This window comes from Mobula birostris, chromosome 29 (assembly GCF_030028105.1).
Source record: "Mobula birostris isolate sMobBir1 chromosome 29, sMobBir1.hap1, whole genome shotgun sequence".
NCBI classification, from domain to species: domain Eukaryota; kingdom Metazoa; phylum Chordata; class Chondrichthyes; order Myliobatiformes; family Myliobatidae; genus Mobula; species Mobula birostris.
Window position 1 is genome coordinate 16,515,457 of NC_092398.1, and position 24,813 is coordinate 16,540,269.

A 24,813-nucleotide genomic window follows, 5' to 3' on the forward strand; every position below is an offset into this window, starting at 1 on the left:
CTTGGTCAACTGTGTAAGTCAGCTGAGGAACAGTTGCCTTACTGAACATCCACACTCAGAAAAAACTGTAGAAAGAATGCCAGATCGCAAAGGTTTGGTTCAGCTTGTGACTGTACAGTGTCTGCACTCTGTTCTGTCAGGACACAATGTTTGGATTTATTGATATACAGCACCGAAAAGGTCCCTACAGCCCCTTGAGCCATGCTGACTAGCAATCCACCAGTTTAATCCCAGCCTAATCATTGGTCATTGTAAATTGTCCCATTAACCTACGAAATGGTAGGTATTTTGACTGTAGGAGGAAACCAGAACACCCAGAGAATGTACAAACTCCTCACTGGCAACAGCAGGAATTGAAATCTGGTCGCCTGCAATTTTAAACCTTTCCTTCCCGAAACTTCCACAAAACTGGACAGGGAAGAAAGCATTTGGTACACTGGCCTCCTCCATCAGCAAACATAATTAGCACAGGAGCTGGAATGTGATGTACCTTTTGTGTATCCACACCCAGAATACTGTGTAGCTTTAGTCAACCTCATTAGAGCTACAGTGTAATAGGTTGCAAAGACTGCAAAGAAGATTTAGAAGAGTGATGGTGGAAATTGAAGACCTGAGTTATGTGATGGTATTGAGTTTGCTGACTGCGAACTTCTAAACTTAAGTGAAGATGCTAAGAACCATTATAAATTAATAGCCAAGAATACTCTCACTAAAGGGAGATAATACTGTGATGACCCAATCTTCAAAGACTAGTTTACTTCCCTGTTTGTTCTCCATTGTGCGTTTAGCTCCCAATACCCACTATTTGAGTGGTGGGTCCCCTCTCCCTACCAAGGAGAAGGTACTTCCAGCTAACAGAGTAGTTTAAAATAATAAACACAATAAATTCTGCAGATGCTGGAAATCCAAAATAATGTACGCAAAATGCTGAAGCAGCACCCATGGAAAAGAACAAACAGTCGATGTTTCAGGCCAAGATCCATCTTCAGGACTGAAAAGGAAGGGGGAAAGGGCCATAATAGAAAGGTGGGGGAGGTAAGAAGGATAGCCAGGTGGGTAGGAATGGTCAAGGGCTAGTGATGAAGCAATCTGATAAAACCATAAGACCATAAGTCATAAGAGCAGAATTAGGCCATTCAGTCCATCGAGTCTGCTCTGCCATTCCATCATGGCTGATCCCAGTTCCCACTCAACCCCCATACACCTGCTTTCTCACCATATCCTTTGATACCCTGACCAATCAAGAAACGGTCAACTTCCACCTTAAATATACCCACCAACATGATCTCCACCACAGTCTGTAGCAGAGTATTCAATAGATTCACTACTCTCTGGCTAAAAAAAAGTCCTCCTTACCTCTGATCTAAAAGATCACCCTCAATTTTGAGTCTGTGCCCTCGAGTTATGGATACCCCCACCATAGGAAACGTCCGCCCTACCTAGTCCTTTAAACATTTGGTAGGTTTCAATCAGATCCCCACACGATCTTCTAAATTCCAGTGAGTACATGACCAAAGCTGCCAAATACTTCGCACATGTTAACCCGCTCATTTCCAGAATCATCCTCATGAAAATCCTCTGGACTCCCTCCAATGACAACACATTCTTTCTGAGATATGGGGCACAAATCTGTTGACAATACTCCAAGTGCGGCCTGACTAACGTCTTATACAGACTCCTATTATTCATTATCATACATTTCCGAGCACTGTATTCCATTTGCCACATTTTTGCCCATTCTTTCAATTTGTCCAAGTCCTGCTGCTAACACATTGCTTCCTCAGCACTACCTACCCCTACACCTATCTTCATATCATCCACGAAGCCATCAATTCCATTATCCAAATCATTGACAAACAATGTGAAAAGTAGCATTCCCAATGCTGACCCCTGAGGAATACCACTTGGCAATAACTGCCAAGCAGAAAAGGTCCCTTTTATTCCCCTCACTGCCTCCTGCCTGTCAGCCATTCCTCTAACAATTCCTATATGTTTTTGTAACTTATAGGATTTTATCTTGATATGTAGCCTCATGTGTGGCATCTTATCAAATGCCTTCTGAAAATGCAAGTAAATGAAATCCATTGCCTCTCCTTTGTCCACCCCGCTTGTTACTTCCTCAAGAAGCTCTAACAGATTTGTCAGGCAAGATTCCACTCTGCAGAAACTATGCTGACTGACTTATTTTATCATTAGTCTCCAAATACCCAAAACCTCATTGTTAATAATAGACTCCAACACTTTCCCAACCACTGAAGACAGGACAGTGCACCACAGGAAAAAGGGAAGGAGGAAGGGCACCAGGTGATAGGCAGGAGAAAAGAGATAAAAGGCCAGAGTGGGGAATAGAAGAGCAGAGATGGAGGTTTTTTTTACCAGATAGGGAAATCAGAATTCATGTCATCAGTTTAGAGGCTATTCAGACAGTGTCGAATTTAATAATGGTGTCGAGGTCTTCATCGACGTCGACGATGGACGAACAAGAACAAGAACAAGATTCAGACAGAATATGAGGTGTTGCTACTCCACCCTGAAGGTGGCCTCATTGAGACATAAGAAAAGGCCATGGAACTGACATGCCGGAATGGGAATGGGAATCATAAATGGAATTTTGGGACATCGGTTCTTTCCACTATTGGCAGATAGAGTGGAGGTGCTCAACAAGCAGTACCTTGATTTACGACGGGTGTCACCAAAGTAGAGGCTGCATTGGGAGCATTGGATACAATAGACAACACCAGTAGATTCACAAGTGAAATGGTGCCACACCTGGAAGGACACTTTGGGGTCCGGAATGGAGGTAAGGGAGGAAGCGGATGGACAGGTATAGCACTTTGGCCACTTCAGGGGATAAGTGCCAGGCAGGAGATTGGTTGGGGGGGGGGGGGAATGAATGGACAAAGAAGTTACGAGGGAACAATCCCTGCAGAAAGCGGAGGGGGTGGGAAGTAAAGTTATGTTTGGTGGTAGGATCCTTTTGGAGATGGTGGAAGTTGCATTTAATTATGTAGTTTAAAGCACAGATTTTATTTAATCACTTAAATCCAAATAACACTCTCAAAACACATTGAAAAATCAGAAGATTTCTGTCTTAAATATTTCCATATTCTCACAGAGAATTTCTTTCTTATCTTGAATCTTGAAACATTATACGCTAAAGCATTTCCCAGCCTCAGGTTTCCTATTCTCATTCTCAGACTCACATACTCCTTGGACTTCAGCACGTCACTCCCTCTGTAACCTCTCCCATGCTGGCAAACTCCCACATCTCCTCCTTCCTACCTCTCTGGTCCCTTTCACATCCTCACATTATTGTTTTTAGATTGGTGTGCTGTGTGGCAGGGATCTGCGCTGGGTCTCCTGTTGGTTGTCATATCTGGCATATTGATGATCTGGATAAGATTATAAGTGCGTGATTAATAAATTTGCAGATGACACCAACATTGATGGACAATGACAAAGGTGGTCAAAACTACAAGAGGGTGGACATCAGTTGTGTATATAGGTAAGGAAACGGCAGCTGTATTTTAATTCAGACAAATTCAAAGTGCAGCCTTTTGATTGGTTAAACCAGAGCAGAAGATTACACAATAGACAATAGGTGCAGGAGTAGGCCATTCAGCCCTTCGAGCCAGCACCACCATTCACTGTGATCATGGCTGATCATCCACAAACAGTACCCTTTCCTGCCTTCTCCCAATATCCCTTCACTCCACTATCTTTAAGAGGTCTATCTAACTCCTTTTTGAAAGAATCCAGAGAATTGGCCTCCACTGCCTTCTGAGGCAGAGCATTCCACAGAACCACAACCCTCTGTGCGAAAAAGTTTTTCCTCAACTCCATCCTAAATTGTCTACCCCTTATTCTTAAACTGTGGTCTCTGGTTCTGGACTCCGCCAACATCGGGAACATGTTTCCTGTCTCTAGCGTGTCCAATCCCTTAGTAATCTTATATGTTTCAAACAGCTCCCCTATTATCTTTCTAAATTCCAGTGTATACAACCCCAGAGAGGGGCAGTGCCCTGGAGAGCACTGCAGAACAGAGAGACCAGTGGGTACAATTCCTAAAAGTGCAGATGTAGGTGGAGAATGTGCCAATGAAAGCAACTGGCACACTTGCCATCATTGGTTAGGGCAATGAGTACTAGAGTTGGTATGTTGTGTTTCAACTGTACGAGATGTTGTGGTGGAATTGCACTTGGGTATTGTATGCAGTTCTGGCCACCTAGCTATGGGAACAATGTGATTCAGCTGCAATTGGTGCAGAAAACAGTCACAAGGACGTTACTGGAGGGCTGGAGTTACAAGAGGAGACTGAGATAGCATGGGACTGTTTGTTCTGGAGCGCAGGAAGATGAGTGTGAATTTGAAGAGGTACATTAAATCAAGAGGGGCTTAGTTAAATATTAATCCCTCTGTAGCCTCACACTGTGTAACCTCCTTCCATCCCCATGACCCTCTGAAATGTCTGCTCTCCCACATCTGTGGGCCATTTGCATCGTTACTTTCCCCTGTCAGATTGGGGACCTGTGACCAGTGGTGGGCTGCAGGGATCTGTGCTCTGTACATTTGCTTAGTATGCCCGCAGAGAAAGAATCTCATGGTTGTATGTGGTGACATGTATGTACTCTGATAATAAATTTTACTCTGAACTTTAAACTACAACTGATTCCACAACCTACAGACTCCCTTTCAAGTTCTCTACAACTCATGTTTTTAATATTATTTATTGTTTTTATTATTTGCAAGATTTGTCCTCTTTCGCACATTAGTTGTTTGTCAGTCTGTACTATTTTTGGTTTTCTTAAATTGTATTGTATTTATTTTCCAGTAAATGCATGGAAGAAAATGAATGGTAAAATAATATTATATGATGGCGTATACATTTTGATAATAAGTTTACTTTGACAATATTTTTTGGTGACCCTCTTTGTTTTCATGAAGGGTTCAGTGATCTATTTACAATGTTCACAAAGTAGCCAGCGGTTCCTCTGATTGACAGCTCCCTCTTTTCGCTCCTCCCGGGCTTTTTGCACACCGTCATGTGATACCCAACGATTTGCCCACCGATCGTGCGCGACGTTCCACAGGGTCCGCCCTTCATCGACGTCATTTCCTTGGCAAAGCCCGATCAGGTCCCGGGCGGCAAGTATGAAATGAACAGCGGGCAAATAGATGGGAATTTAAGCTTTCAGCAGCTAAAAATCAAGTTATATTTCACAAAGAGGATTAATAGATATGCAACACACATCAAAGTTGCTGGTGAACGCAGCCGGCCAGGCAGCATCTCTAGGAAGAGGTACAGTCGGCTTTTCGGGCCGAGACCCTTGTACTTGATTGGAAATTATATGGTCAAATTCTTGAAGAAGTGTCGGCGGTAAGATTTCTAGGCATGTGGATTAGCAAGTGATAGACAATATCTAAAGGGTGGTAGTCACCCCTAGCTTGCAGGAGACAGGTAACCGGTCAGAAGAGGGAAAATGCGCAGCCAGTGAATAGTACACCTGTGCTGTTCCCCTCAATAATAAGTATACACAATTTAGATACTACTGAGGGGGTTGACCTACAGGCGGAGCCACAGTGACCAGGTCTCTGGCACTGAGTCTGGTGCTATGGCTCAGAAGAGCAGAGAGGTGTAGAGGACTGCAGTGTTGATAGGAAATATCTTAGTCAGAGGAACAGAGATGACTTTCTGTGGACGCGTTACAGACAGCTGGATGGTATGTTGTCTCCCAGGTGCCAGATTGGTTCCATAGCATTCTAAAGGTGGAGGGTGAGCAGCTATAAGTCTTGGTACATTTTGGCTCCAATAACATAGGTGAGGAGATCCTGAAGAGAGATTGTAGGGAGACAGGTAGAAAGCTGAGAAACAGGACCTCCAGGGTAGTAATCTAAAGTGCTGCCTGTGCTATGCACTAGTGAGGGTGATAATATGCAGAATCAAATATTGCTGTGATGATTGTACGCTCTAGTATCAATTGTTTGGCGACAATAAAGTAAAGTAATGGGACGATTTGGCAGGCTGAGGAACTGCAGAAGGGGGCAGGGGGTTTAGATTTATGCATCATTGGGATCTCTTCTGGGGAAGGTGTGACCTGTACAAAAGGGACAGGTTGCACTTGAATCTGAGGGGGTCCAATATGCTTACAGGCAGGTTGGCTAGAGTTGTTCAGGTGGGTTTAAACTAATTTGTCAGGGCGATGGGAAACAGAGTGATAGTGCTGAAGACGAGGTTTACAAACAAAGGCAGTATGTAGTGAGACTCCCTAGCAAGTAGAGGCTGATGACAAAGATCGCTCCGTGGCACGCGGTGGGAAAAGCCAGGCGCGGCGCTGGTCAGGCCTGTCTCGTGGACTCCTCCTCGTCAGTTTCCTCCACCGCCTCGGCGACACAAGCCTGGGTTCCAGTGCCCGTGGAGGGTGCAATGCTCTCTCCGTGCTGCTCCGCCCATTGTGCCATAAGGTAAGTTTGGCTTGCACCAGGTAAATCTCCAGCCGGCTGGCGCCATTGTATCTGGGGAGCTTCAGGGTGGACCTTGCGGTGTGAATTACTCAGGCCCGTTGGTCTTCCTCTTGCTCCAGCTGTGTCAGTGGTGCCTGCCATGTTGTCTGTCCTCCAGTGGCTGTGGTATCTTAGGTTCCTCAGCGTGGGCCACGAGAGAGCTCGCCACCATGTCCGCTGGGTTGTGGAGCCTGGATATGCTCACCCCGTCAGCGTTCCCTGGGAAGACACGATTCTTGGTTCCTAGGTTCTCCCTCCAGCTTAGTGTCCTGTCTTCAGGAGCTCAGCCCAGGTGTGCGGGAGAGGCATACTGCTGGATCCCTCCACTTATTCTCTGGGTCTTAAGGCGCTCTATCCAACGTCATAATTCTTCAATCTCGCTGTCAATTTCTAATCCTGCTTCTAACACCAATGTGGTGAGCATTCCGTCCATGAAAAAACATGTTTCTCTCAACTGACATCTTTATTGTGACAAGCACAAAACACCCCCAGACCAGGTGCTATGACCCAGGGAGGGAACCCACTCAGTCATATCCAGACACACTCTTCCTACGTTGTCAATTAAATTTAATTCATACCTATGTCTTTGGTACCCGTATAGACATTGATTGACTGAGGATGTTAATATTTCATGTCTGTGTGCTCTAGCTCATCATAAACCAATTGTCTACCAATTCCACCATATTTTAAATTTATTACTATAGAGAGTCTTAGACATACAGAACATTCAGCCCCTTGAGTCTGTTCTACCATTCCAACATGCTGATTTATTATCCCTCTCAACCCCATTCTCCTGCCTTCTCCCCAGAACCTTTGACTAATCAAGAATCTATCAAGATGTGCTTTAAATTTCCACAAAGACTTGGCCTCCACAACATCTGTGGCAATGAATTCCAAAGTTCAAAGTAAAATTTATTATCAGAATACATACATGTCACCACATACAAACCTGAGATTCTTTTTTTGAGGACATACTTAGCAAATCTATAGAATAGTAACTGTAAACTATAACATCAGAAACTGTAAACTGTAAACAAACTGTGCAAATGCAGATATAAATAAATAGCAGTAAACAATGAGCATAAAATAACAATATAACAGAGTCCTTAAATGAGTGTAGCTATCCCCTTTTGTTTCAGAGCCCGATTGTTAAGGGGCAGTAACTGTTCTTGAACCTGGTGGTGTGAGTCCTGAGCCACTTGTGCTTTCTACCTGATGGCAGCAGTGAGAAAAGAGCATCGCCTGGGTGGTGAGGATCTGATGATAGATGCTGCTTTTCTACGGCAACGTTTTATGTAGATGTGCTCAACATCTGGGAGAGCTTTACCTGTGATGTACCGGGCTGAATCCACGACCTTTTGTAGGATTTTCCACTCAAGGGTATTGGTGTTCGCAAATCAGGCCGTAATGCAGCCAGTCAGCACACTTTCCACCAGACAGCTATAGAAATTTGCCCAGGTTTTCAATGATGTGCCCAACCCCACAGACTCCGAAGGAAGTAGAGGCACTATTGTGCTTTCTGCACAATAATGTTTATATGATGGGTCCAGGACAGGTCCTCTGAGAGAGTGACACCCAGGAATTGAAAGTAATTGACCCTCTCCACCTCTGATCCTCCAATGATTACTGGCTCATGGACCCCTGGTATCCGTCTCCTGCAGTTTAAAATCAGTTCCTTGGTCTTATTGATATTTTACGAGATTCACAGATTCACCATCATCTAGCTGAAGAAATTCCTCCTCATGTCTTTTCTACATAGATGTCCCTCTATTCTGAGGCTGTGTCCTCTGTTCCTGGACTCCTCCATTGCAGGAATCGCTCTCTTCAGATCCACTCTACCTTGATTTTCAATATTCGATAGGTTTCAATGAGCTCCCCCCATTATTATCCTAAAGTTCAGCGACTACAGACTCAGAACCAACGAAAGCTCCTTATACTTTAACCTTTTCATTCCCAGAATTATTCTTGTAAACCTCTTCTGGTCCTTCTCCAATGCAAACACATCTTTTCTTGGGCAAGGGGCCCAAACAGCTCATGTTGCTCCAAGTGCAGTCCAACCAATGTCTTATAAAGCCTCAGCTATACATCCTTGCTGTTATATTCTAGTCCACTTGAAATGAATGCTAACATTGCATTTGCCTTCCTTTGCAAATTCAGGGTGCAGGGTGATTCAGGAAATCCAGGGGTGGGCGTCTCATATTTAATTACCTGCACAGCCAGCCTTTCCTCGGGATAGGCCATTCTGCCTATCAATCTCTCCACACCCTCATCTTCATTTAGAGGAGGCTGAAAAACAGGAATAGGCCACTCAGCCCTTCAAGCTGGCCCTGGAATGTTGCCTGTGCCACATGCCAATGAGGATTAGCGTAGGATGATTTGGTGGATAAATGCATGACTGAAGAATTAGTGCACCAGACAGGTTTTTGGATTTTTCAACCATTGGAATCTCTTATGGGGAAGGTCTGCCCTGAACAAAAAGGATTGATTACAGCTGAATTCCTGGGAGACCAATATCATTGTGGGCAATTTTGCTAGAGCTCTTGTGGAGGATTTAAACTAATTGACAGGGCAATGGGAACCAGAGTGATACAGTTGAAGATGGTGCAGTTGGGATACAAGAAGACAAGGTGTGTAGTGGGCCTGTGAGGAAGAACAGGCAGATGACTGGATAAATCTGGAATCAGTGGGATGAGTGGAAGTGTTACATAAGTGCAAACCCGAAAAGGGTGATGAATACAGAACTGAAGGTGTTATGTTTGAGTGCACTCAGTTTATGGAATAAGTTAGATTATCTTGTATACAATTGGAAATTGGCAGTTATGACGCTGAGAATTACTGAGTCATGGCTGAAAGAAGATCATAGTTGGGAGTTTAATATCCAAGGATAAATCAACATTGTATTGAAAGGAAAGGCAAGTAGGCAGATGGGTAGGTTAGCTCTGTTGGTAAAGATGACATCCTTAGCAAGAGGTGACACGTGATCAGAAGTTGTAGAATTCTTGTGGGGAGAGTGAAGGAACTACAAGGGTCATAAGACTCTGATGGACTAAAAACAGTAGCCAGGACGTGGGGTGAAAATTACAACGGGGTTGTAGTTGCTTAAAAAGGGCAATGTTGCGATGGTCATGGGGGATTTCAATATGCAAATAGATTGGAAAACTCAGGACCCCAAAAAAGGGAATTTGCAGAATGCGTACAGGATGGCTTATTAGAGCAGCTTGGGTAAAGGCACTTCTGGATTGTGTGTTTGTAATGAAACAGATTGGATTAGGGAGCTTCAGGTAAAGGAATCCTTAAGAAGCGGTGATTGTAATACTCTAGAATTTATCCTGCAGTTTGTGAGAGAGAAGCTAAAATCAGGTGTATCATTATTACAGTGGGGTGACGGTAATTACAGGGACACGAGAGAGGAGCTGGCCAAAGTTGATTGGAAGGGGACGCTAGCTGGAATGACAGCAGAACAGCAAATGGCTGGTGTTTCTGTGTGTAATTTCGGAGGAGCAGGACAAATAGATCCCAAAGATGAGGTATTCCAAAGGGAAGACGATGACTGATGAGAGAAGTCAAAGACAGAATAAAAGCAAAACAGAGAGCAAAGGATTTTGTTTATGGGAATCTCAAACACAGCAGAACGTCAGTCCTGCTGTGCCTGTCAGTTCAACAGCACATGAATGCCACTGTTCCTTAAATGTAAAGGAGATTCCTGAAAAGACAACACATCAATCACAGTAAGAACAGGAATATGTGGACACATCCGTGATTTGACTTGCTGAATGGCCATAGAGTTGATAGCAGTGAGATGTCATTCACTGGTTCTCATTTTGGAAGGGACTCGCTAGGCCACTGCACCTGCAGACACACCAGCAAATTCGCACCGGGGAGAGGCCAATCACCTGCTCCGAATGTGGGCAGGAATTCATCCAAGCATTCAATCCGCAGAAATACCAGAGTTCACACGGAAGCTGCTGTACACCTATTCTGAGTGTGAGAAGGGTTTCATTCAGTTATTCCAGCATGTGAGGTTCCAAAGAGTCCAGAGTAAATAGAGGCCACACACTTCTGTCCTGAGTGAGCAAAGAAATTTACTCAAGCATCCCGCCTGCTGAAACACCACCATCTTCACATCAGGGAGGAAGTTCGAATAAGCTTTATGTTAAAATTTTAACCATCACGGTAGCAGCATCCAGTTGCAAGTTCCCGACCAATTGTTCACATTAGATTCTGTGGCTCTTGCAGCTGCTCATCACACCCAGGACTGAGCATTGGAGAGTCTGCTCTGCTGATGTTAGCCTGTAATTAAACTAGCGATTAATAATGTGGAACTGTGCAAGTAAATAAGTTCTCTTTCAAATCCTGTGTCTCAGGTGCTGGCACCCAGGGTACATTAAAGAGGCCGTTCAGTCCAGCTGGACCCTGCTTGTGTTTTGTTCTATATCAGTGCTTTTAAATCCACCCATGCTGTTCACCCCTTGCTCTCCTTGTGATGACAGGTTGCAACTGTGGGTGAAGAAGTTTCTTTCAATTTCCTCGGTGACTTCCTGCAAACTGACGAAGATGATGAGCTCACTGTGGTTTTGTCCCAAATATTCTTCATTTCTCAGAGCTCTAGGCCAAGGAAAAATGTCATAGTTGGTCCTTCGCCAACCTTCTTCCCTGCTCTTATCCACATTTTGGGTCATTTTCACTGATTTCAAAGGTTGTGCCTCACACAGCTGGGTTATTCAAATTCACAACTCTCTACCAAAGCATGAGAGCAGAATGATAGGTATATATTCACTGGAGCAGGTTCATAAACCAAAGAGGAGCCAGACGATTCAAGGCTTTTGGGCTACAGAAAAAGTTGGAGGCTCAAGCTTAAGGGGAAGAGGAGAAAGGAATCAAACTAGACGATGTGACTACAAATGAAATATCAGGAACAGTTGGAAAAAGATTGCCCAAAAAACATGTGGTTTATTCTACAAAATGACAGAGGAACTCAGTGGGTCAGGCAGCATCTATGGACAGGAATAAACAATTGATATTTTGGGCAGAGAACTATCACCATGCATGTTGACTGTTTATTGCTCTGCTTAGATGCTACCTGAGCTGCTGGGTTTCTCCAGCACATTGTGTGTGTTGCTCTGTATTTCCCGCATCTGTAATATCACCAGTTGTAAGTGGATTGGACATTAGCATTTCACATCTGGAATGCCTGTTGATATTCTTTATCGCAGCTGGCTGCATTAAGTAGCTGCTGAGAAACACTGACTATTTCTGAAGCATGAAGCATGAAGCATGCAGCATGGAACCAGTGTTTGCAAACACTTTTAATGACAGCTTGCCTACCCAGATATGCCTTCCTGCATCATGATGGCACTTGCATACAATGCTCCCTTTGTCAACGTCTTCTGAATAGACCATGAAAATATTTATTTTATTTTTTTACATTTGTGTTTCTGGAACTGTTGAAGTCTGCGATTTACAGTTTGGAGATCGACTGAGTGATCCAGTGTTTTGCTGTTTGGGAAGCGAGCACGAGCCTTGAGGCGAAGAAACTACAAGATGGGCGCAAGCCATTGTTCGACTCTATTTCACCGATTAAAACTTCCATTATCAAGGAAGATTACAGCACTGAGGCAAATGCGGAACCTGCCTTTTGATCTCTGATGGGATCCCTCTGCTGCCGGAGAAGGAGCCTGTGTGGCTTTTCACTATGCTCAGGGGCCAGGCCTCCACAACCGAGCAGTGTCTCCCACTTTCGATGATGATACCGAGGTTTTGCGTTATGGATTTGGACTGTGGACTACGGACTTTTTCAGTTTTATGGTTTTCATATTCTATGTTGTTCTTTCTAGTTGATTTTTGTGCGGGGGGAGGTTGGGGGTCAATATTCTTTGTACAAGGGAGTGGTAGTTGGAAGTTGATGTTCTTGTTGCATTTTGTATGGGGGAGATGAGGGGTTTGGGAGCCGATGTCCTTGTTGCCTTTTGTGCCGGGGGGGAGGGGGGGGGGGTTGATGATCATGTTGTTGTACTTTGTTAGACCATAAAACCTTGACCAACAAGCAGAATTAGGCGATTCAGCCCATCAGGTCTGATCCACCATTTCATCATGGCTGATCCCAGATCACATTTCAACCCCATAAACCTGCCCTCTCACCATATCCCTTGATGCCCTGAGCAATCAGGAATCTATCACCTTCCACTTTAAATAAAATCACGGACTTGGCCTCCACCACAGTCTCAGAATCAGGTTTATTATCACTGACATGTGTTGTGAAATTTGTTAACTGAGCAGCAGCGGTTCAATGCAGTACATAACATAGAAGAAAAGTTAATAATAAATAATTAAATTTACAGTATTAAAATCGTGCAAAAAAAACAGAACTAATGTATATTAAAAAAGTGAGGTAGTGTTCATGGGTTCAATGTTCATTCCACAGATTCACCACATTTGGCTAAAAATATTCCTCCATACTTCTGTTCTAAAAGGTTGCCCTCAATTTCAGGGCTGTGCCCTCTAATCCTGGATACTCCCACCAGAGGAAACATCCTCTCCACACCCATCTTATCTAGTCCTTTCGATGAGATCCCATGCAGTCTTCTGAATTCCAGTGAATAAATTCCCAAAGCTACTACATATTCCTCATGTCCCAGAATCATCCTTGTGAATCTCTTCTGGACTCTCTCCAATGACAACATATCCTTTCTGAGATAAGGGGCTCAAAACTATTGACAGTACTCCAAGTGTGGCCTCACGTGTGTTCTTATAAAGCTTCAGCAGTATCTACTTGTATTTATATTCTATTCCCCTTGAATTAAATGCCAACAATGCATTTGCCTTCTTTTTCACAGACTCATCTTATGAATTAACCTTCTGGGAGTTTTCCACAAGGACTCCAAAGTCCATTTGCACCTCTGATGTTTGAATTTTCTCCCCATTTAGATAATAGTCTGCATTATTGTTCCTTTTACCAAAATATATTATACATTTTCCAGCACTGTATTGCACCTGCCACTTTTTTGCCCATTCTTCCAACTTGCCTCAGTCCTGTTGCAATCGCGTTGCTTCCTCAGCACTACCTACCCCTCCACCTATCTTTGTATCATCCTCAATCTTTGCCACAAAGCCATCAATTCTATTATCTAAATCATTGTCAAACAATGTGGAAAGTAGCGGCTCCAAAACTGACCTCTGAGGAACACCACTAGTCACTGGCAGCCACCAGAAAAGGTCCCCTTTATTCCCACTCGCTACCTCCTGCTTCTCAGCCGTTCCTCTATCAATGCCATTAATTCCCATTGGATTTTATTTTGTTAAGCAACCTCATATGTGGCACCTTATCAAATGCCTTTTGAAAATCCGAGTAAATGACATGCACTGCCTCTCCTTTGTCTGCCCTGCTTGTTACTTCCTCGAAGAATTCGAACAGATATGCCAGGCAAGATATTTTGTGCTGTTAGGCTGTTTCTCTTTGAACTTACTTCCATGTTTTTCTTTATGTTGGGGTTATCTGGAGAAGAATCTTAGAGTTGTATACTGCATACATGCTTTGATAAAAATGAACTGATGAAGCTTTGAAACTTCACGCTTCAGCATTCATCGGTGAACCAGCGATTTAATGCGCAGGCGTAAAGGGCATCGGTTGTTCCCAAACTTGAGCATGCGCGCTGTTGACAAAAGGATCCGGAAGATCGGCAGCAGGTTGGAGCGGAGCTCTGGCGAAGGTTCATTCGGAACTGGCGGCCGCACCGTGACCCGAAGATAATTGCCGCGAATTTCGAACATGCTGTGGCCCTGCATCCTGGGACAGCATCGGTTATTTTCTTCTCTCAGCCCCACGATCTGTACCCGGAGAGTTTTCTGCTGATGAGCGAAGGTACTGGCGCCCATTTCTAGTACATGCGTATCGCTGAGACCGTGGTGAATCGAGGGGTTTCTCTTTCGTGGGGAATTCTGGGTAGAGAGGCGACCATGGGTGACCTGTCCACGGCTCTCCTCTGCCGTCTGTAAGGCGTATTTGGAAGTACAGTCAGAAGAAATGGGATCGGATGGATCTCTCAGACACCGCCAGGCCCCAGCTGTGTAAATCCAAAGATTAGAAACTGGGCACAAAAATATAGTTCGTAGTTAATCTCGATTAAATAGTATATCTGCCAGTTAATGAAGGTGTCTGAGTTAGTACTACATGAAAAAACAATAAAATCCTTCAATCGGCTTTAGTTCTTGAAAAAATCACCTTTGTTCTATCTCCTTGTGTTCTGGACTTTTCCACCCATAAGACCATAAGATACAAGAGCAGAAGTAGGCCATTTGGCCCATTGAGTCTGCTGCGCCATTCAATCATGGGCTGATCGAATTTGTCCAGTCATCCCAACTCCCCTGCCTTCTCCCCATACTCTTTGCTGCCCTGTGGCTAATCAAGGATCTATCTGTCTCTGCTTTAAATGCACCCAATGACTTGTCCTCCACAGCTGCTTGTGGCAACATATTCCATAGATTTACCACCCTCATACTAAAGTAATTTCTCCACATATCTGTTGTAAATAGACGTCCTTCAATGCTGAAGTCGTGACCTTTTGCCCTAGACACCCCTACCATAAGAAATAACTTTGCGATATCTAATCCGTTTAGGCCTTTTAGCATTCGTAATGTTTCTATGAGATCCCCCTCATTCTCCTGAGCTCCAGGGAATACAGCCCAAGAGCTATCAAATGTTCCTCATATGGTAACCTTTTCATTCCTGGAACCATTCTCATGAATCTTCTCTGAACCCTCTCCAATGTCACTATATCCTTTCTAAAATAAGGAGCACAAAACTGCACACAATATCCCAAGTGTGGTCTCATGAGTACCTTATAGAGCCTCAACATCACATCTCGGCTCTTATATTCTATACCTCTAGAAATGAATTTGCCTTCTTCACCACCGACTCAACCTGGAGGTTAACCTTTAGGGTCTCCTGCACAAGGACTCTCAAGTCCCTTTGCATCTCTGCATTTTGAATTCTCTCCAAATCTAAATAATAGTCTGCCCCTTTATTTCTTCCAGCAAAGTGCATGACCATACACTTTCCAACATTGTATTTCATTTGCCACTTCTTTGCCCACTCCCCTAAACTATCTAAGTCTTTCTGCAGGCTCTCTGTTCCATCATCACTCTCCGCTCCTCTACCTATCATCAGCAAATTTAGCCACAAATCCATTAATCCCATAGTGCAATTCATTGACATACATTGTAAAAAGCAGCGGTCCCAACACTGACCCCTTTGGAACTCCATTGGTAACCGGCAGCCAGACAGAATGGGATTCCTTTACTCCAATTTGCTGTCTTCTGCCTATCAGCTAATGCTCCACCCATGCTGGTAACTGCCCTGTAATTCCATGGGCTCTTATCTAGGTGAGCAGCCTAATGCGTGTCACCTTATCAAAGGCCTTCTGAAAATCCAAGTACACCACATCTACTGCGTCTCCTTTGACTACCCTACGTGTAATTTCCTTAAAAAATTGCAGTATTGAATTAACTTTATTTCTTACATCCTTCACAGACATGAGGAGTAAAAATCTTTAAGTTATGTCTCCATTTAAATGTGCAATCATAGTAATTTATAATTTATAATAAATAGAACAGTCAATGTAATATAGAGTACACTCAAGTCAGTATAAGTTCATCAGTCTGATGGCCTGGTGAAAGAAGCTGTCCTGGAGCCTGCTGGTCCTGTCTTTTATGCTGCAGTACCACTTCCTGGATGGTGGCAGCTGGAATAGATTGTGGTTGGGATGGCTTGGGTCCCCAGTGATCCTACGGGTTCTTTTTACACCTGTCCTTGTAAACGTCCGGAATCATGGGAAGTTCGCAACTACAGATCTGCTAGGCTGTCCACACCACTCTCTGCAGAGTCCTGCGATTAAGGGAGGTACAGTTCCCATACCAGGCAGTGATGCAGCCAGACAAGATGCCCTCAACTGTGCTCCTGTAGAAGGTTCTTAGGATTTGGGGCTGTTACCAAACTTTCTCAACTGACTGAGCTGAAAAAGGTGCTGTTGTGCCTTTTTCACCACAGAGCTGGGGTGTACAGACCACATGCGGTTCTTGGTGACTTGGATGCCGAGGAACTTGAAGTTGTTTACCCTCTCAACCGCAGATCCATTGATGTCAATGCTTGTCTCCATTCCTCCTATAATCCACAACCAGCTCCTTTGTTTTTGAGGGAGAGGTTGTTTTCTTGACACCACCGTGTCAGGGAGATGATTTTTTTCCCTGTAGGCCACCTTGTTATTGTTTGAGATAAGGCCAATCAATACAGTGTCGTTGGCAACTTTAATTAGCAGATTGGAGCTGTGGGTGACAATGCAGTCATGAGTATACAGGGAGTAAAGGAGGGGACTCAGTATGCAGCCCTGAGGGGCTCCTGTATTGAGAGTAGGAGGGTTGAAGGTGAGGGAGCCCACTCTTACAACCTGCTGGCTATCTGACAGGTTAGTCTGGCAGGATTTTCCTTTCAGGAAACCATGCTGGCTTTGGCCTATCTTGTCATGTGCCTCTAGGTACTCTGTAATCTCATCCCTAACAATCGATTCCAACAACTTCCCAACTACTGGTATCAGGTTAACAGGTCTATAGTTTCCTTTCTGCTGCCTCCCACCCTTCTTAAATAGCGGGGTAACATTTGCAATCTTGCAATCATCCGGTACAATGCCAGAATCTATCAATTCTTGAAAGATCATTGTTAATGCCTCCACAATCTCTCCAGCTACTTCCTTCAGTACTTGAGAGTGCATTCCATCAGGTCCAGCAGATTTATCCACCCTCAGACCATTAAACTTCCTAAGCACCTTCTCAGTTGTAATTTTCTCTGCACATACTTCACTTCCCTGACACTCTTGAATGTCCAATATACTGCAGGTGCCTTCCACTATGAAGACTGATGCAAAATAACGTATTCAATTCCTCTGCCATCTCTACGTCTCTCCTTACAATATCTCCAGCATCATTTTGTATTCTACCCTCAACTCTTTTTCCCTTTACATACTTAAAAAAATCTTTTAGTATCTTCTTTGATATTAGTCACCAGCTTCCTTTCATAATTCATCTTTTCCTTCCTAATGACCTTTTTATTTTCTTTCTGCAAGTTTTTAAAAGCTTCCTGATCCTCTATCTTCCCACTAGCTTTGGCTACTTTGTATGCCCTCTCTTTTGCTTTTATTTTGGCTCTGACTTTACTTGTCAACTATGTTAGTGACCTTCTTCTATTCAAAAATTTCTTCTTATTTCAAATATATCTGTCTTGCACTTCCCCCGTTTTTTGCAGCAAGGCATTTGATAAGGTACCCCATGCAAGGCTTATTGAGAAAGTGAGGAGGTATGGGATCCAAGAGGACCTTGCTTTGTGGATCCAGAATTGGCTTGGCCATAGAAGGCAAAGAGTGGTTGTGGATAGGTCATATTCTGCATGGATGTCGGTGAGCAGTGGTGTGCCTCAGGGATCTGTTCTGGGACCCTTTCTCTTTGTCATTCTTATAAATGACCTGGATGAGGAAGTGGAGGGATGGGTTAGTAAATTTGCTGATGACACAAAGGTTGGGGGTGTTGTGGATAGTGCGGAGGCCTGTTAGATAGAGGGACATCGACAGGATGCAAAACTGGGCTGAGAAGTGGCAGATGGAGTTCAACACAGATAAGTGTGAGGTGCTTCATTTTGGTAGGTCGAATATAATGGCAGAATATAGTATTAATGGTAAGACTCTTTGCAGTGTGGAGGATGAGAGGAATCTTGGGGTCTGTGTCCATAGGACACTTAAAGCTGCTGCGCAGGTTTTACTGTGTGGTTACAAAGGCATACGGTGCATTGGCCTTCATCAACCGACAGATTGATTTCAAGTGCCGAAAGGTAATGTTACAGCCGTATAGGATCCTGGTCAGACCCCACTTGGAGTACAGTGCTCAGTTCTGGTCACCTCAGGAAGGATGTGGAAGCTATAGAAAGTGTGCAGAAGAGATTTACAAGGATGTTGCCTGGATTGGGGAGCATGCCTTATGAGAATGGTTTACTGAACTTGGCCTTTTCTCCTTGGAGCGACAGAGAATGAGAGGTGTCCTGATAGAGGTGTATAAGATGATGAGAGGCATTGATCGTGTGGATAGCCAGAGGCTTTTTCCCAGGGCTGAAATGGCTAACAAGAAGGGGGTACCGAGGGGATGACAGGGGTAAGTTTTTTACACAGAGTGACATGGAATGGGCTGCCAGTGACTGTGGTGGAGGCGGATACAATAGAATCTTTTAAGATGCTCCGGGATGGGTACATGGAGCTCTGAAAAATAAAGGGCTATGGGTAACTCTGGGTAATTTCTAAAGTAAGTACATATTCGGCACAGCTTTGTGTACCAAAGGGCCTGTATTGTGCTGTAGGTTTTCTATGTTTCTAAACTCCAGCCATTGCTGCTCTGCTGTCCTTCCTGCTAGTGTCCCTTTCCAGTCGACTTTGGGCAGTTCCCCTCTCGTGCCTTTGTAATTTCCTTTATTCTGCTGAAATACCAACACATTGGAATTTAGTTTCTCCTTCTCAAAATTCAAAGTGAACGCCATCATATAATGTCCACTGTTTCCTAAGGTTTCCTTAACCTTAAGCTCTTATAACCTCTGGATCATTGCACAACACTCAATCCAGCACAACCAATCTCCTAGTGGGCTCAAGAAGAAGCTGTTCTAAAAAGCCATCCCTTCGGTATTCTACAAATTCTGTTTCTTGAGGTACAGTACTGACCTGGTTTTCACAATCCACTTTCATGTTAAAATCCCCAATGATTATCATGACATTGCCCTTCTGACACGCCTTTTCTAGCTCCTGCTGCAATTTATCATCAATATCCCAGCTGCTTGGAGGCCTTAATACAACCGCTATTAGGGTCCTTTTACCCTTGCCATTTCTTAACTCAAACCATAGAGACTCTGCACCTTCCGATCCTACGTCATCCCTTTCTAATTATATAATATTATTTTTTATGCACAGTTCCACACCACCTCCTCTGCCTACTAACTTATCTTTCTGTTACACTGTCTATCCTTGGATGTTCAGCTCCCAATGGCAGCCATTCCTTAGTCAAGTTCCAGAGATGGCCACAACGTCACACTTGCCAATCTGTAGCTGAATTTCAAGATTGTCCATACCCATGAGAACAAGGTTTTGTTCCATTCTCTCTGGGTACATAATGATATCAAACACTTTTGTCCTGGGTAACAAGTGAACTGTAGCTTTCACATCACAAGAGTGCCACATTCCAATGAGAAATCCTACTGCACTCCCCTTCATATTCACTGGCATTGCCATATGAGTTCACCACTGTCATTCACTGGGAGGGGGGAAGAGGGAAGGTTCAGAGTGATTAGAAAGTCTCCAGAATCGGCCATGTAATATCATGTGCTCTTTGTAGCACTGTGGGCCATGACCAGGACTTGAAATTATACTAATGGAGAGAGACAAACTGAGCCAAGTCACAGATTAAAGATGGGCAGAAACGGGCTATTCTGATGCAGACAGGAACACAGAGAATTTGATTATCAGTCTGAATGCCTGATCTGCAACCAGTTAGAAGATGAATTGTTCCTACAACTTGTGACAGTATGAGGTCAGAGTTCACAGTAAAGACTAAAATTATTTCATCTGAAATGTTGTCCTTTAACCATTGATGTCTTTTGCAAATCTTTTTACAGGTTAGAAACTGCAAGTAATTTGTCCACTGGAATCTCAAACACAACAACACATCAACTTTGCTGTCTTTATCCAGATATTTAAGGAGTGACCAGGTATTTCCTTTGTAACAGCAATATATCTGTTGTTGATTCTTTGAGATGAAGAAGTTTCTCATCCCAACTGGAAACGTGCTTGTATCTGAAATGAGCTTTTCTGCTGAAACTCAGTAAAAACCACTGGAACTGGGGTGCTGAGAACACACCAGCATTTGTTCACGAGAGATCAATCCTTCAACTGTAATAACTGTGTGAGGCATTCATTACATTTCTGGCTGCAGGAAGCAATTCATTTTGCCATCCAGATTAAATATATGGCAAAAATTCTCACAGAGAGGACCCTGTTACGTATCTGGGAAGAGATTCACTTACTCAGCCCACCACAGACAGACCAGTGAGTTCACAAGGGAGAGAGACTACACAATTGTTCCGTGTATGGGAAGAGATTGACTTAGGCATCAGCTCTGCTGACACACAAGTGAGTTCACATGCCGGAGTGGATGTACATCGGCTCGGAATGTGGGAAGGGATTCCTTCACATCCCACCTGAAGAGATACCAACGAATTTACACTGGGGACAGGACATTCATTTGCTCAGACTGTGAGAAGGGATTCAATCAGTCGTCTCAACTGAAGCTACTTCAGCGAATTCACACAGAGGAGAGGCTGTTCACCTGCTCAGACTGTCAGAACGGATTCACTCAGTCATCTCAGCAATTGGCACACTAGTCAGTTCACACCAAGGAGATGTCATATACCTGCTCAGATTGTGGGAAGGAATTCACTCAGTCCTCTCATTTGAAGGTACATCAGCGGGTTCATACTGGGGAGAGGCCACTGACCTGCTCTGAATGTGGAAAGGGATTCACTCAGTCAACCCACCTGCAGTCACACAAGCGAGTTCACATGGCAGAGAGGCCATTCACCTGTTCTGTGTGTGGGAATAGGTTCACTCGGTTAAGCAACCTACAGAGACACCAGTCGGTTCACACTGGGGAGAGGCCGCTGATTTGCTCAGACTGTGGGAAGGGATTCACTTGGCCATCTGAACTGAAGCTACATCAGCGAGTTCACACTGGGGAGAGGCCATTCACCTGCTCAGACTGTGGGAAGGGATTCACTCGATCATCTGACCTACTGGCACACCAGTCAGTTCACACTGGGAAGAAACCATTCACCTGCTTCGATTGTGGGAAGGGGTTCACTCGGTCATCTCACCTGCTGACACACCAGTTAGTTCACAGTGGGGAGAGGCCGTTCACTTGCGCAGACTGTGGGAAAGGATTCACTCGGTCATCTGACCTGCAGAGACACCAGTCAGTTCACACCAAGAAGTGGCCATTCACCTGCTCGGATTGTGGAAAGGGATTTTCTTGGGCATCTGAACTAAAGATACATCAGCGAGTTCACACCGGGGAAAGGCCATTCACCTGCTCAGACTGTGGGAAGGGATTCACTCGGTCATCTCAGCTTATGACACACCAGTCAGTTCACACTAAGGGGAAACCATTCACCTGCTCAGACTGTGGGAAGGGATTCAGTCAGACATCTGATCTCCTGGCACACCAGCGAGTTCACACAGGAGAGAGGCCATTCACTTGTTCTGTGTGTGGGAAGGGATTTGCTCAGTTCTCTCAACTACAGAGACACCAGCCAGTTCACACTGGGGAGAGGCCATTCATTTGCTCAGAATGTGGGAAGAGATTCGTTCGGTCATCTGAACTGAAGGTACATCAACGAGTTCACACTGGAGAGAGGCCATTCACTTGCTCAGCCTGTGGGAAGGGATTCACTCGGTCATCTGCCCTACAGCAACACCAGTTAGTTCACTCTGGGAAGAAACCATTCACCTGCTCAGTCTGTGGTAAGGGGTTCACTCGGTCATCTCAGTTACTGGCACACCAGTTAGTTCACACTGGGGAGAGGCCATTTACCTGCTCAGACTGTGGAAAGGGATTCACTCAGTCATCTTATCTGAAGGTACATCAGCGAGTTCACACTGGAGAGAGGCCATTCACCTGCTCAGTCTGTGGGAAGGGATTCACCCGGTCATCTGCCCTACTGCAACACCAGTTAGTTCACACTGGGAAGAAACCATTCACCTGCTCAGACTGTGGGAAGGGATTCACTTGGTCATCTCAGCTACAGGCACACCAGTCAGTTCACAGCGAGGGGTAGTCGTTCACTTGCTCAATCTGTGGAAAGGGATTCACTCAGTCATCTGCCCTACTGAAACATCAGTGAGTTCACACGGGGAGTGGGGAAGATGTGGAGCATTAACCTGCTCTGAATGTGGGAAGGGATTCACTCACTCATCCAACCTTGTGACACACTACCAAATTCACACTGGGGAAACAGTTTAAATAAGCTGCATACTGCATATTTAAGCATTTAGTTTGCTAAATTCCGTGGCAAGTTCAAAAGTGACTGTTGGTGTTGAACTTTGCAATTGTTGCTGCTGTTCATCACACCCAGTTCTGTACCCTGTCACTGGGCGTGGAAGGGGTTTTGTCTGCGGATGTTCCCGTTTAGTAGGACTGGAGTTTAATAGTCTGGATCTATGACAAATAAATCAGTTCTATTTGAAACTCTGTCTCAGGTATTGAGTGAGTCTACAGCACACCCAGTTTACAGTAGAGAATCATCTCAGCACAGCCGGTCCCTGCTATTGTTCCTGTTCCATGACGATCCGTTAAAATCCTTTCCTGCTGCTCACCTGTGGTTATCCATTCCAAACACTCTGTGGGTGAAGAGATTTCCCTTGAATTTACTGCCTGACTTTCTGCAGGCTGAAGAAGGTGAGCTGACTACAGTGGTGACTGACATGTTCTTTGTCCCACAAATCTCTGGCCTGAGGAAGACTGACATTGGTAGTTAACCAAATTATTCCCTGGTCATTTCAACTTTATGGTCACTTTCACTGCTTCTAAACAGCTGTGACTCACAGAGCTTGGTTGTTACAATACACCACTGTCCTTGAAAATTTGAAAGCAGAATGGAGAACCATTAGTTGGATGTTCACTGGAGCAGAGTCAGAAACCAGAGATGTGTCAGCACAGGGCAGAGTTTGGTGCTCTGCACGGAGGTATGGGTAAGAGCAGATGATGATTAGCAGGGTTGTGGCAATGTTTGGAAGCTGATTGACAGAGAAAAAAAAGGTTGACTTTGACTTTTGACCTTTTGACACACACAGTGCCGGTTGACATTGAGTATATTGCCTGTGGAAGCTTGCTATGTTAAATTGCTTGGTGAGCTCTGTTAAAAATATTGACCGGGTGATGCTGTTTGGCATTGTTTGTAAAGACATTCAATGGCACTGTCATTCCCCAAAAATTTGTGAGCTTTAGAATGTACTAGCACCGTGAATCGAGTGCACAGGTGCTGAGAGTGTTGGATCCAGATTTTCAATTTTAATTATTATTGTCTTGGCAGTTTAACAATTATTTACCTTGTATTTTATGCAGTCATTGTATACATAACAGTTTAATATGCCTCTCATGGCTATTCAAAATATAATTCTGGGGATTCTTTGCATTTCATTAAGTAAGTAAATGTTTTGTCATTGGTTATTTTTTTGCTGTAGATACTGACCAAGCACTTTCTAAGTAGATTATCATATCTAGATTTGATGTGGTTTTTCTTATCTTCTGGCATAGAAGTAGCTGTTTTATGCTAGGTGTGCCATCTTTAGTTTCTCTCTCTTCTTCAAGTAGTAGAACCCTGCCACTGTTCCACTCCTAACAACTTTTAATAAAACAATAGTGAAGCAACAAGTTTATGCCTCATTTCTGACTTTTAAAAGTACCTTGGATTTAAACACCAAATCCGCCAATTGGTGTAGTCGGCAGCACTTAGAGTTCAGGATAATCCAAGACAATGAAGGAATATTTGGCACCTAAAAAAATGGGTAAGAACATTCTTTCATGTTGTAAATTGTCTGAGAGAGAAAAAAACAACCTTGCTCTGACTTTTACATTATCGGATGGAAATCAGGATTGAGGACTGTTGTGTTGCTATTTTTTTAAAAAGACAGTTGTTAAAAAGAAGTACAAACTTCAAAAAAAAATCATACAGGCAGTAGAGGACAGATAAAAAGCTAATGAAATTGTGTAAGCTAGCAGAGCATGGGGAAAATTCAGTTTGCAGGACAACCTGTTAAAAATTCAAAATTACGGTCAAAGTAAAAGTACATATGTGTTTAAGTTTGCATCAAAACAATGGCCAAAGTTGTGAAACATTTAATCTTGATAAGATTTTTGAAATATACCAATAATGTTAAATCTAATCAAATATGGCTCCTAGATGATATTGTGAACATATGGGATAAGACTCAGGAAGTGTTTGTTACTGATTTAGAGACAAGAGTCTTTGGTTAGTTTGATCGAATGTGTGAGCGATTAAAGCTTAATGGGATGAGTAAAGTCTTTTACTAATTGAAAGAAACACAAAACTTGTGATGAACTACAAAAACACGATAGAAACAGTAAAATGCCTAAAGAGCAAATCTTTGCACAAACCAATGAGCAAAAGAACAAGATGGTAATTCAAGGTCACACACACAAAATGCTGAAAGTACTTGTGTTGGT

At 43.8% G+C, this 24,813-nt stretch overlaps 2 protein-coding genes across 2 annotated transcripts in view; both read left to right on the forward strand.

The window, feature by feature from the left end:
• Window positions 1-24,813, forward strand: part of LOC140189991 (histone H2A type 2-B-like) — a 647,138-nt gene that overhangs the window by 13,739 nt on the left and 608,586 nt on the right. The gene's annotated exons all lie outside the window — the stretch shown is intronic.
• On the forward strand, window positions 14,169-23,965 carry LOC140189926 (uncharacterized). Its single transcript, XM_072246272.1, has 2 exons — window positions 14,169-14,359; window positions 20,192-23,965. The coding sequence occupies exon 2, from the start codon at window positions 20,975-20,977 to the stop codon at window positions 22,403-22,405; it is 1,431 nt and encodes a 476-aa protein (XP_072102373.1). The 5' UTR covers window positions 14,169-14,359; window positions 20,192-20,974; the 3' UTR covers window positions 22,406-23,965.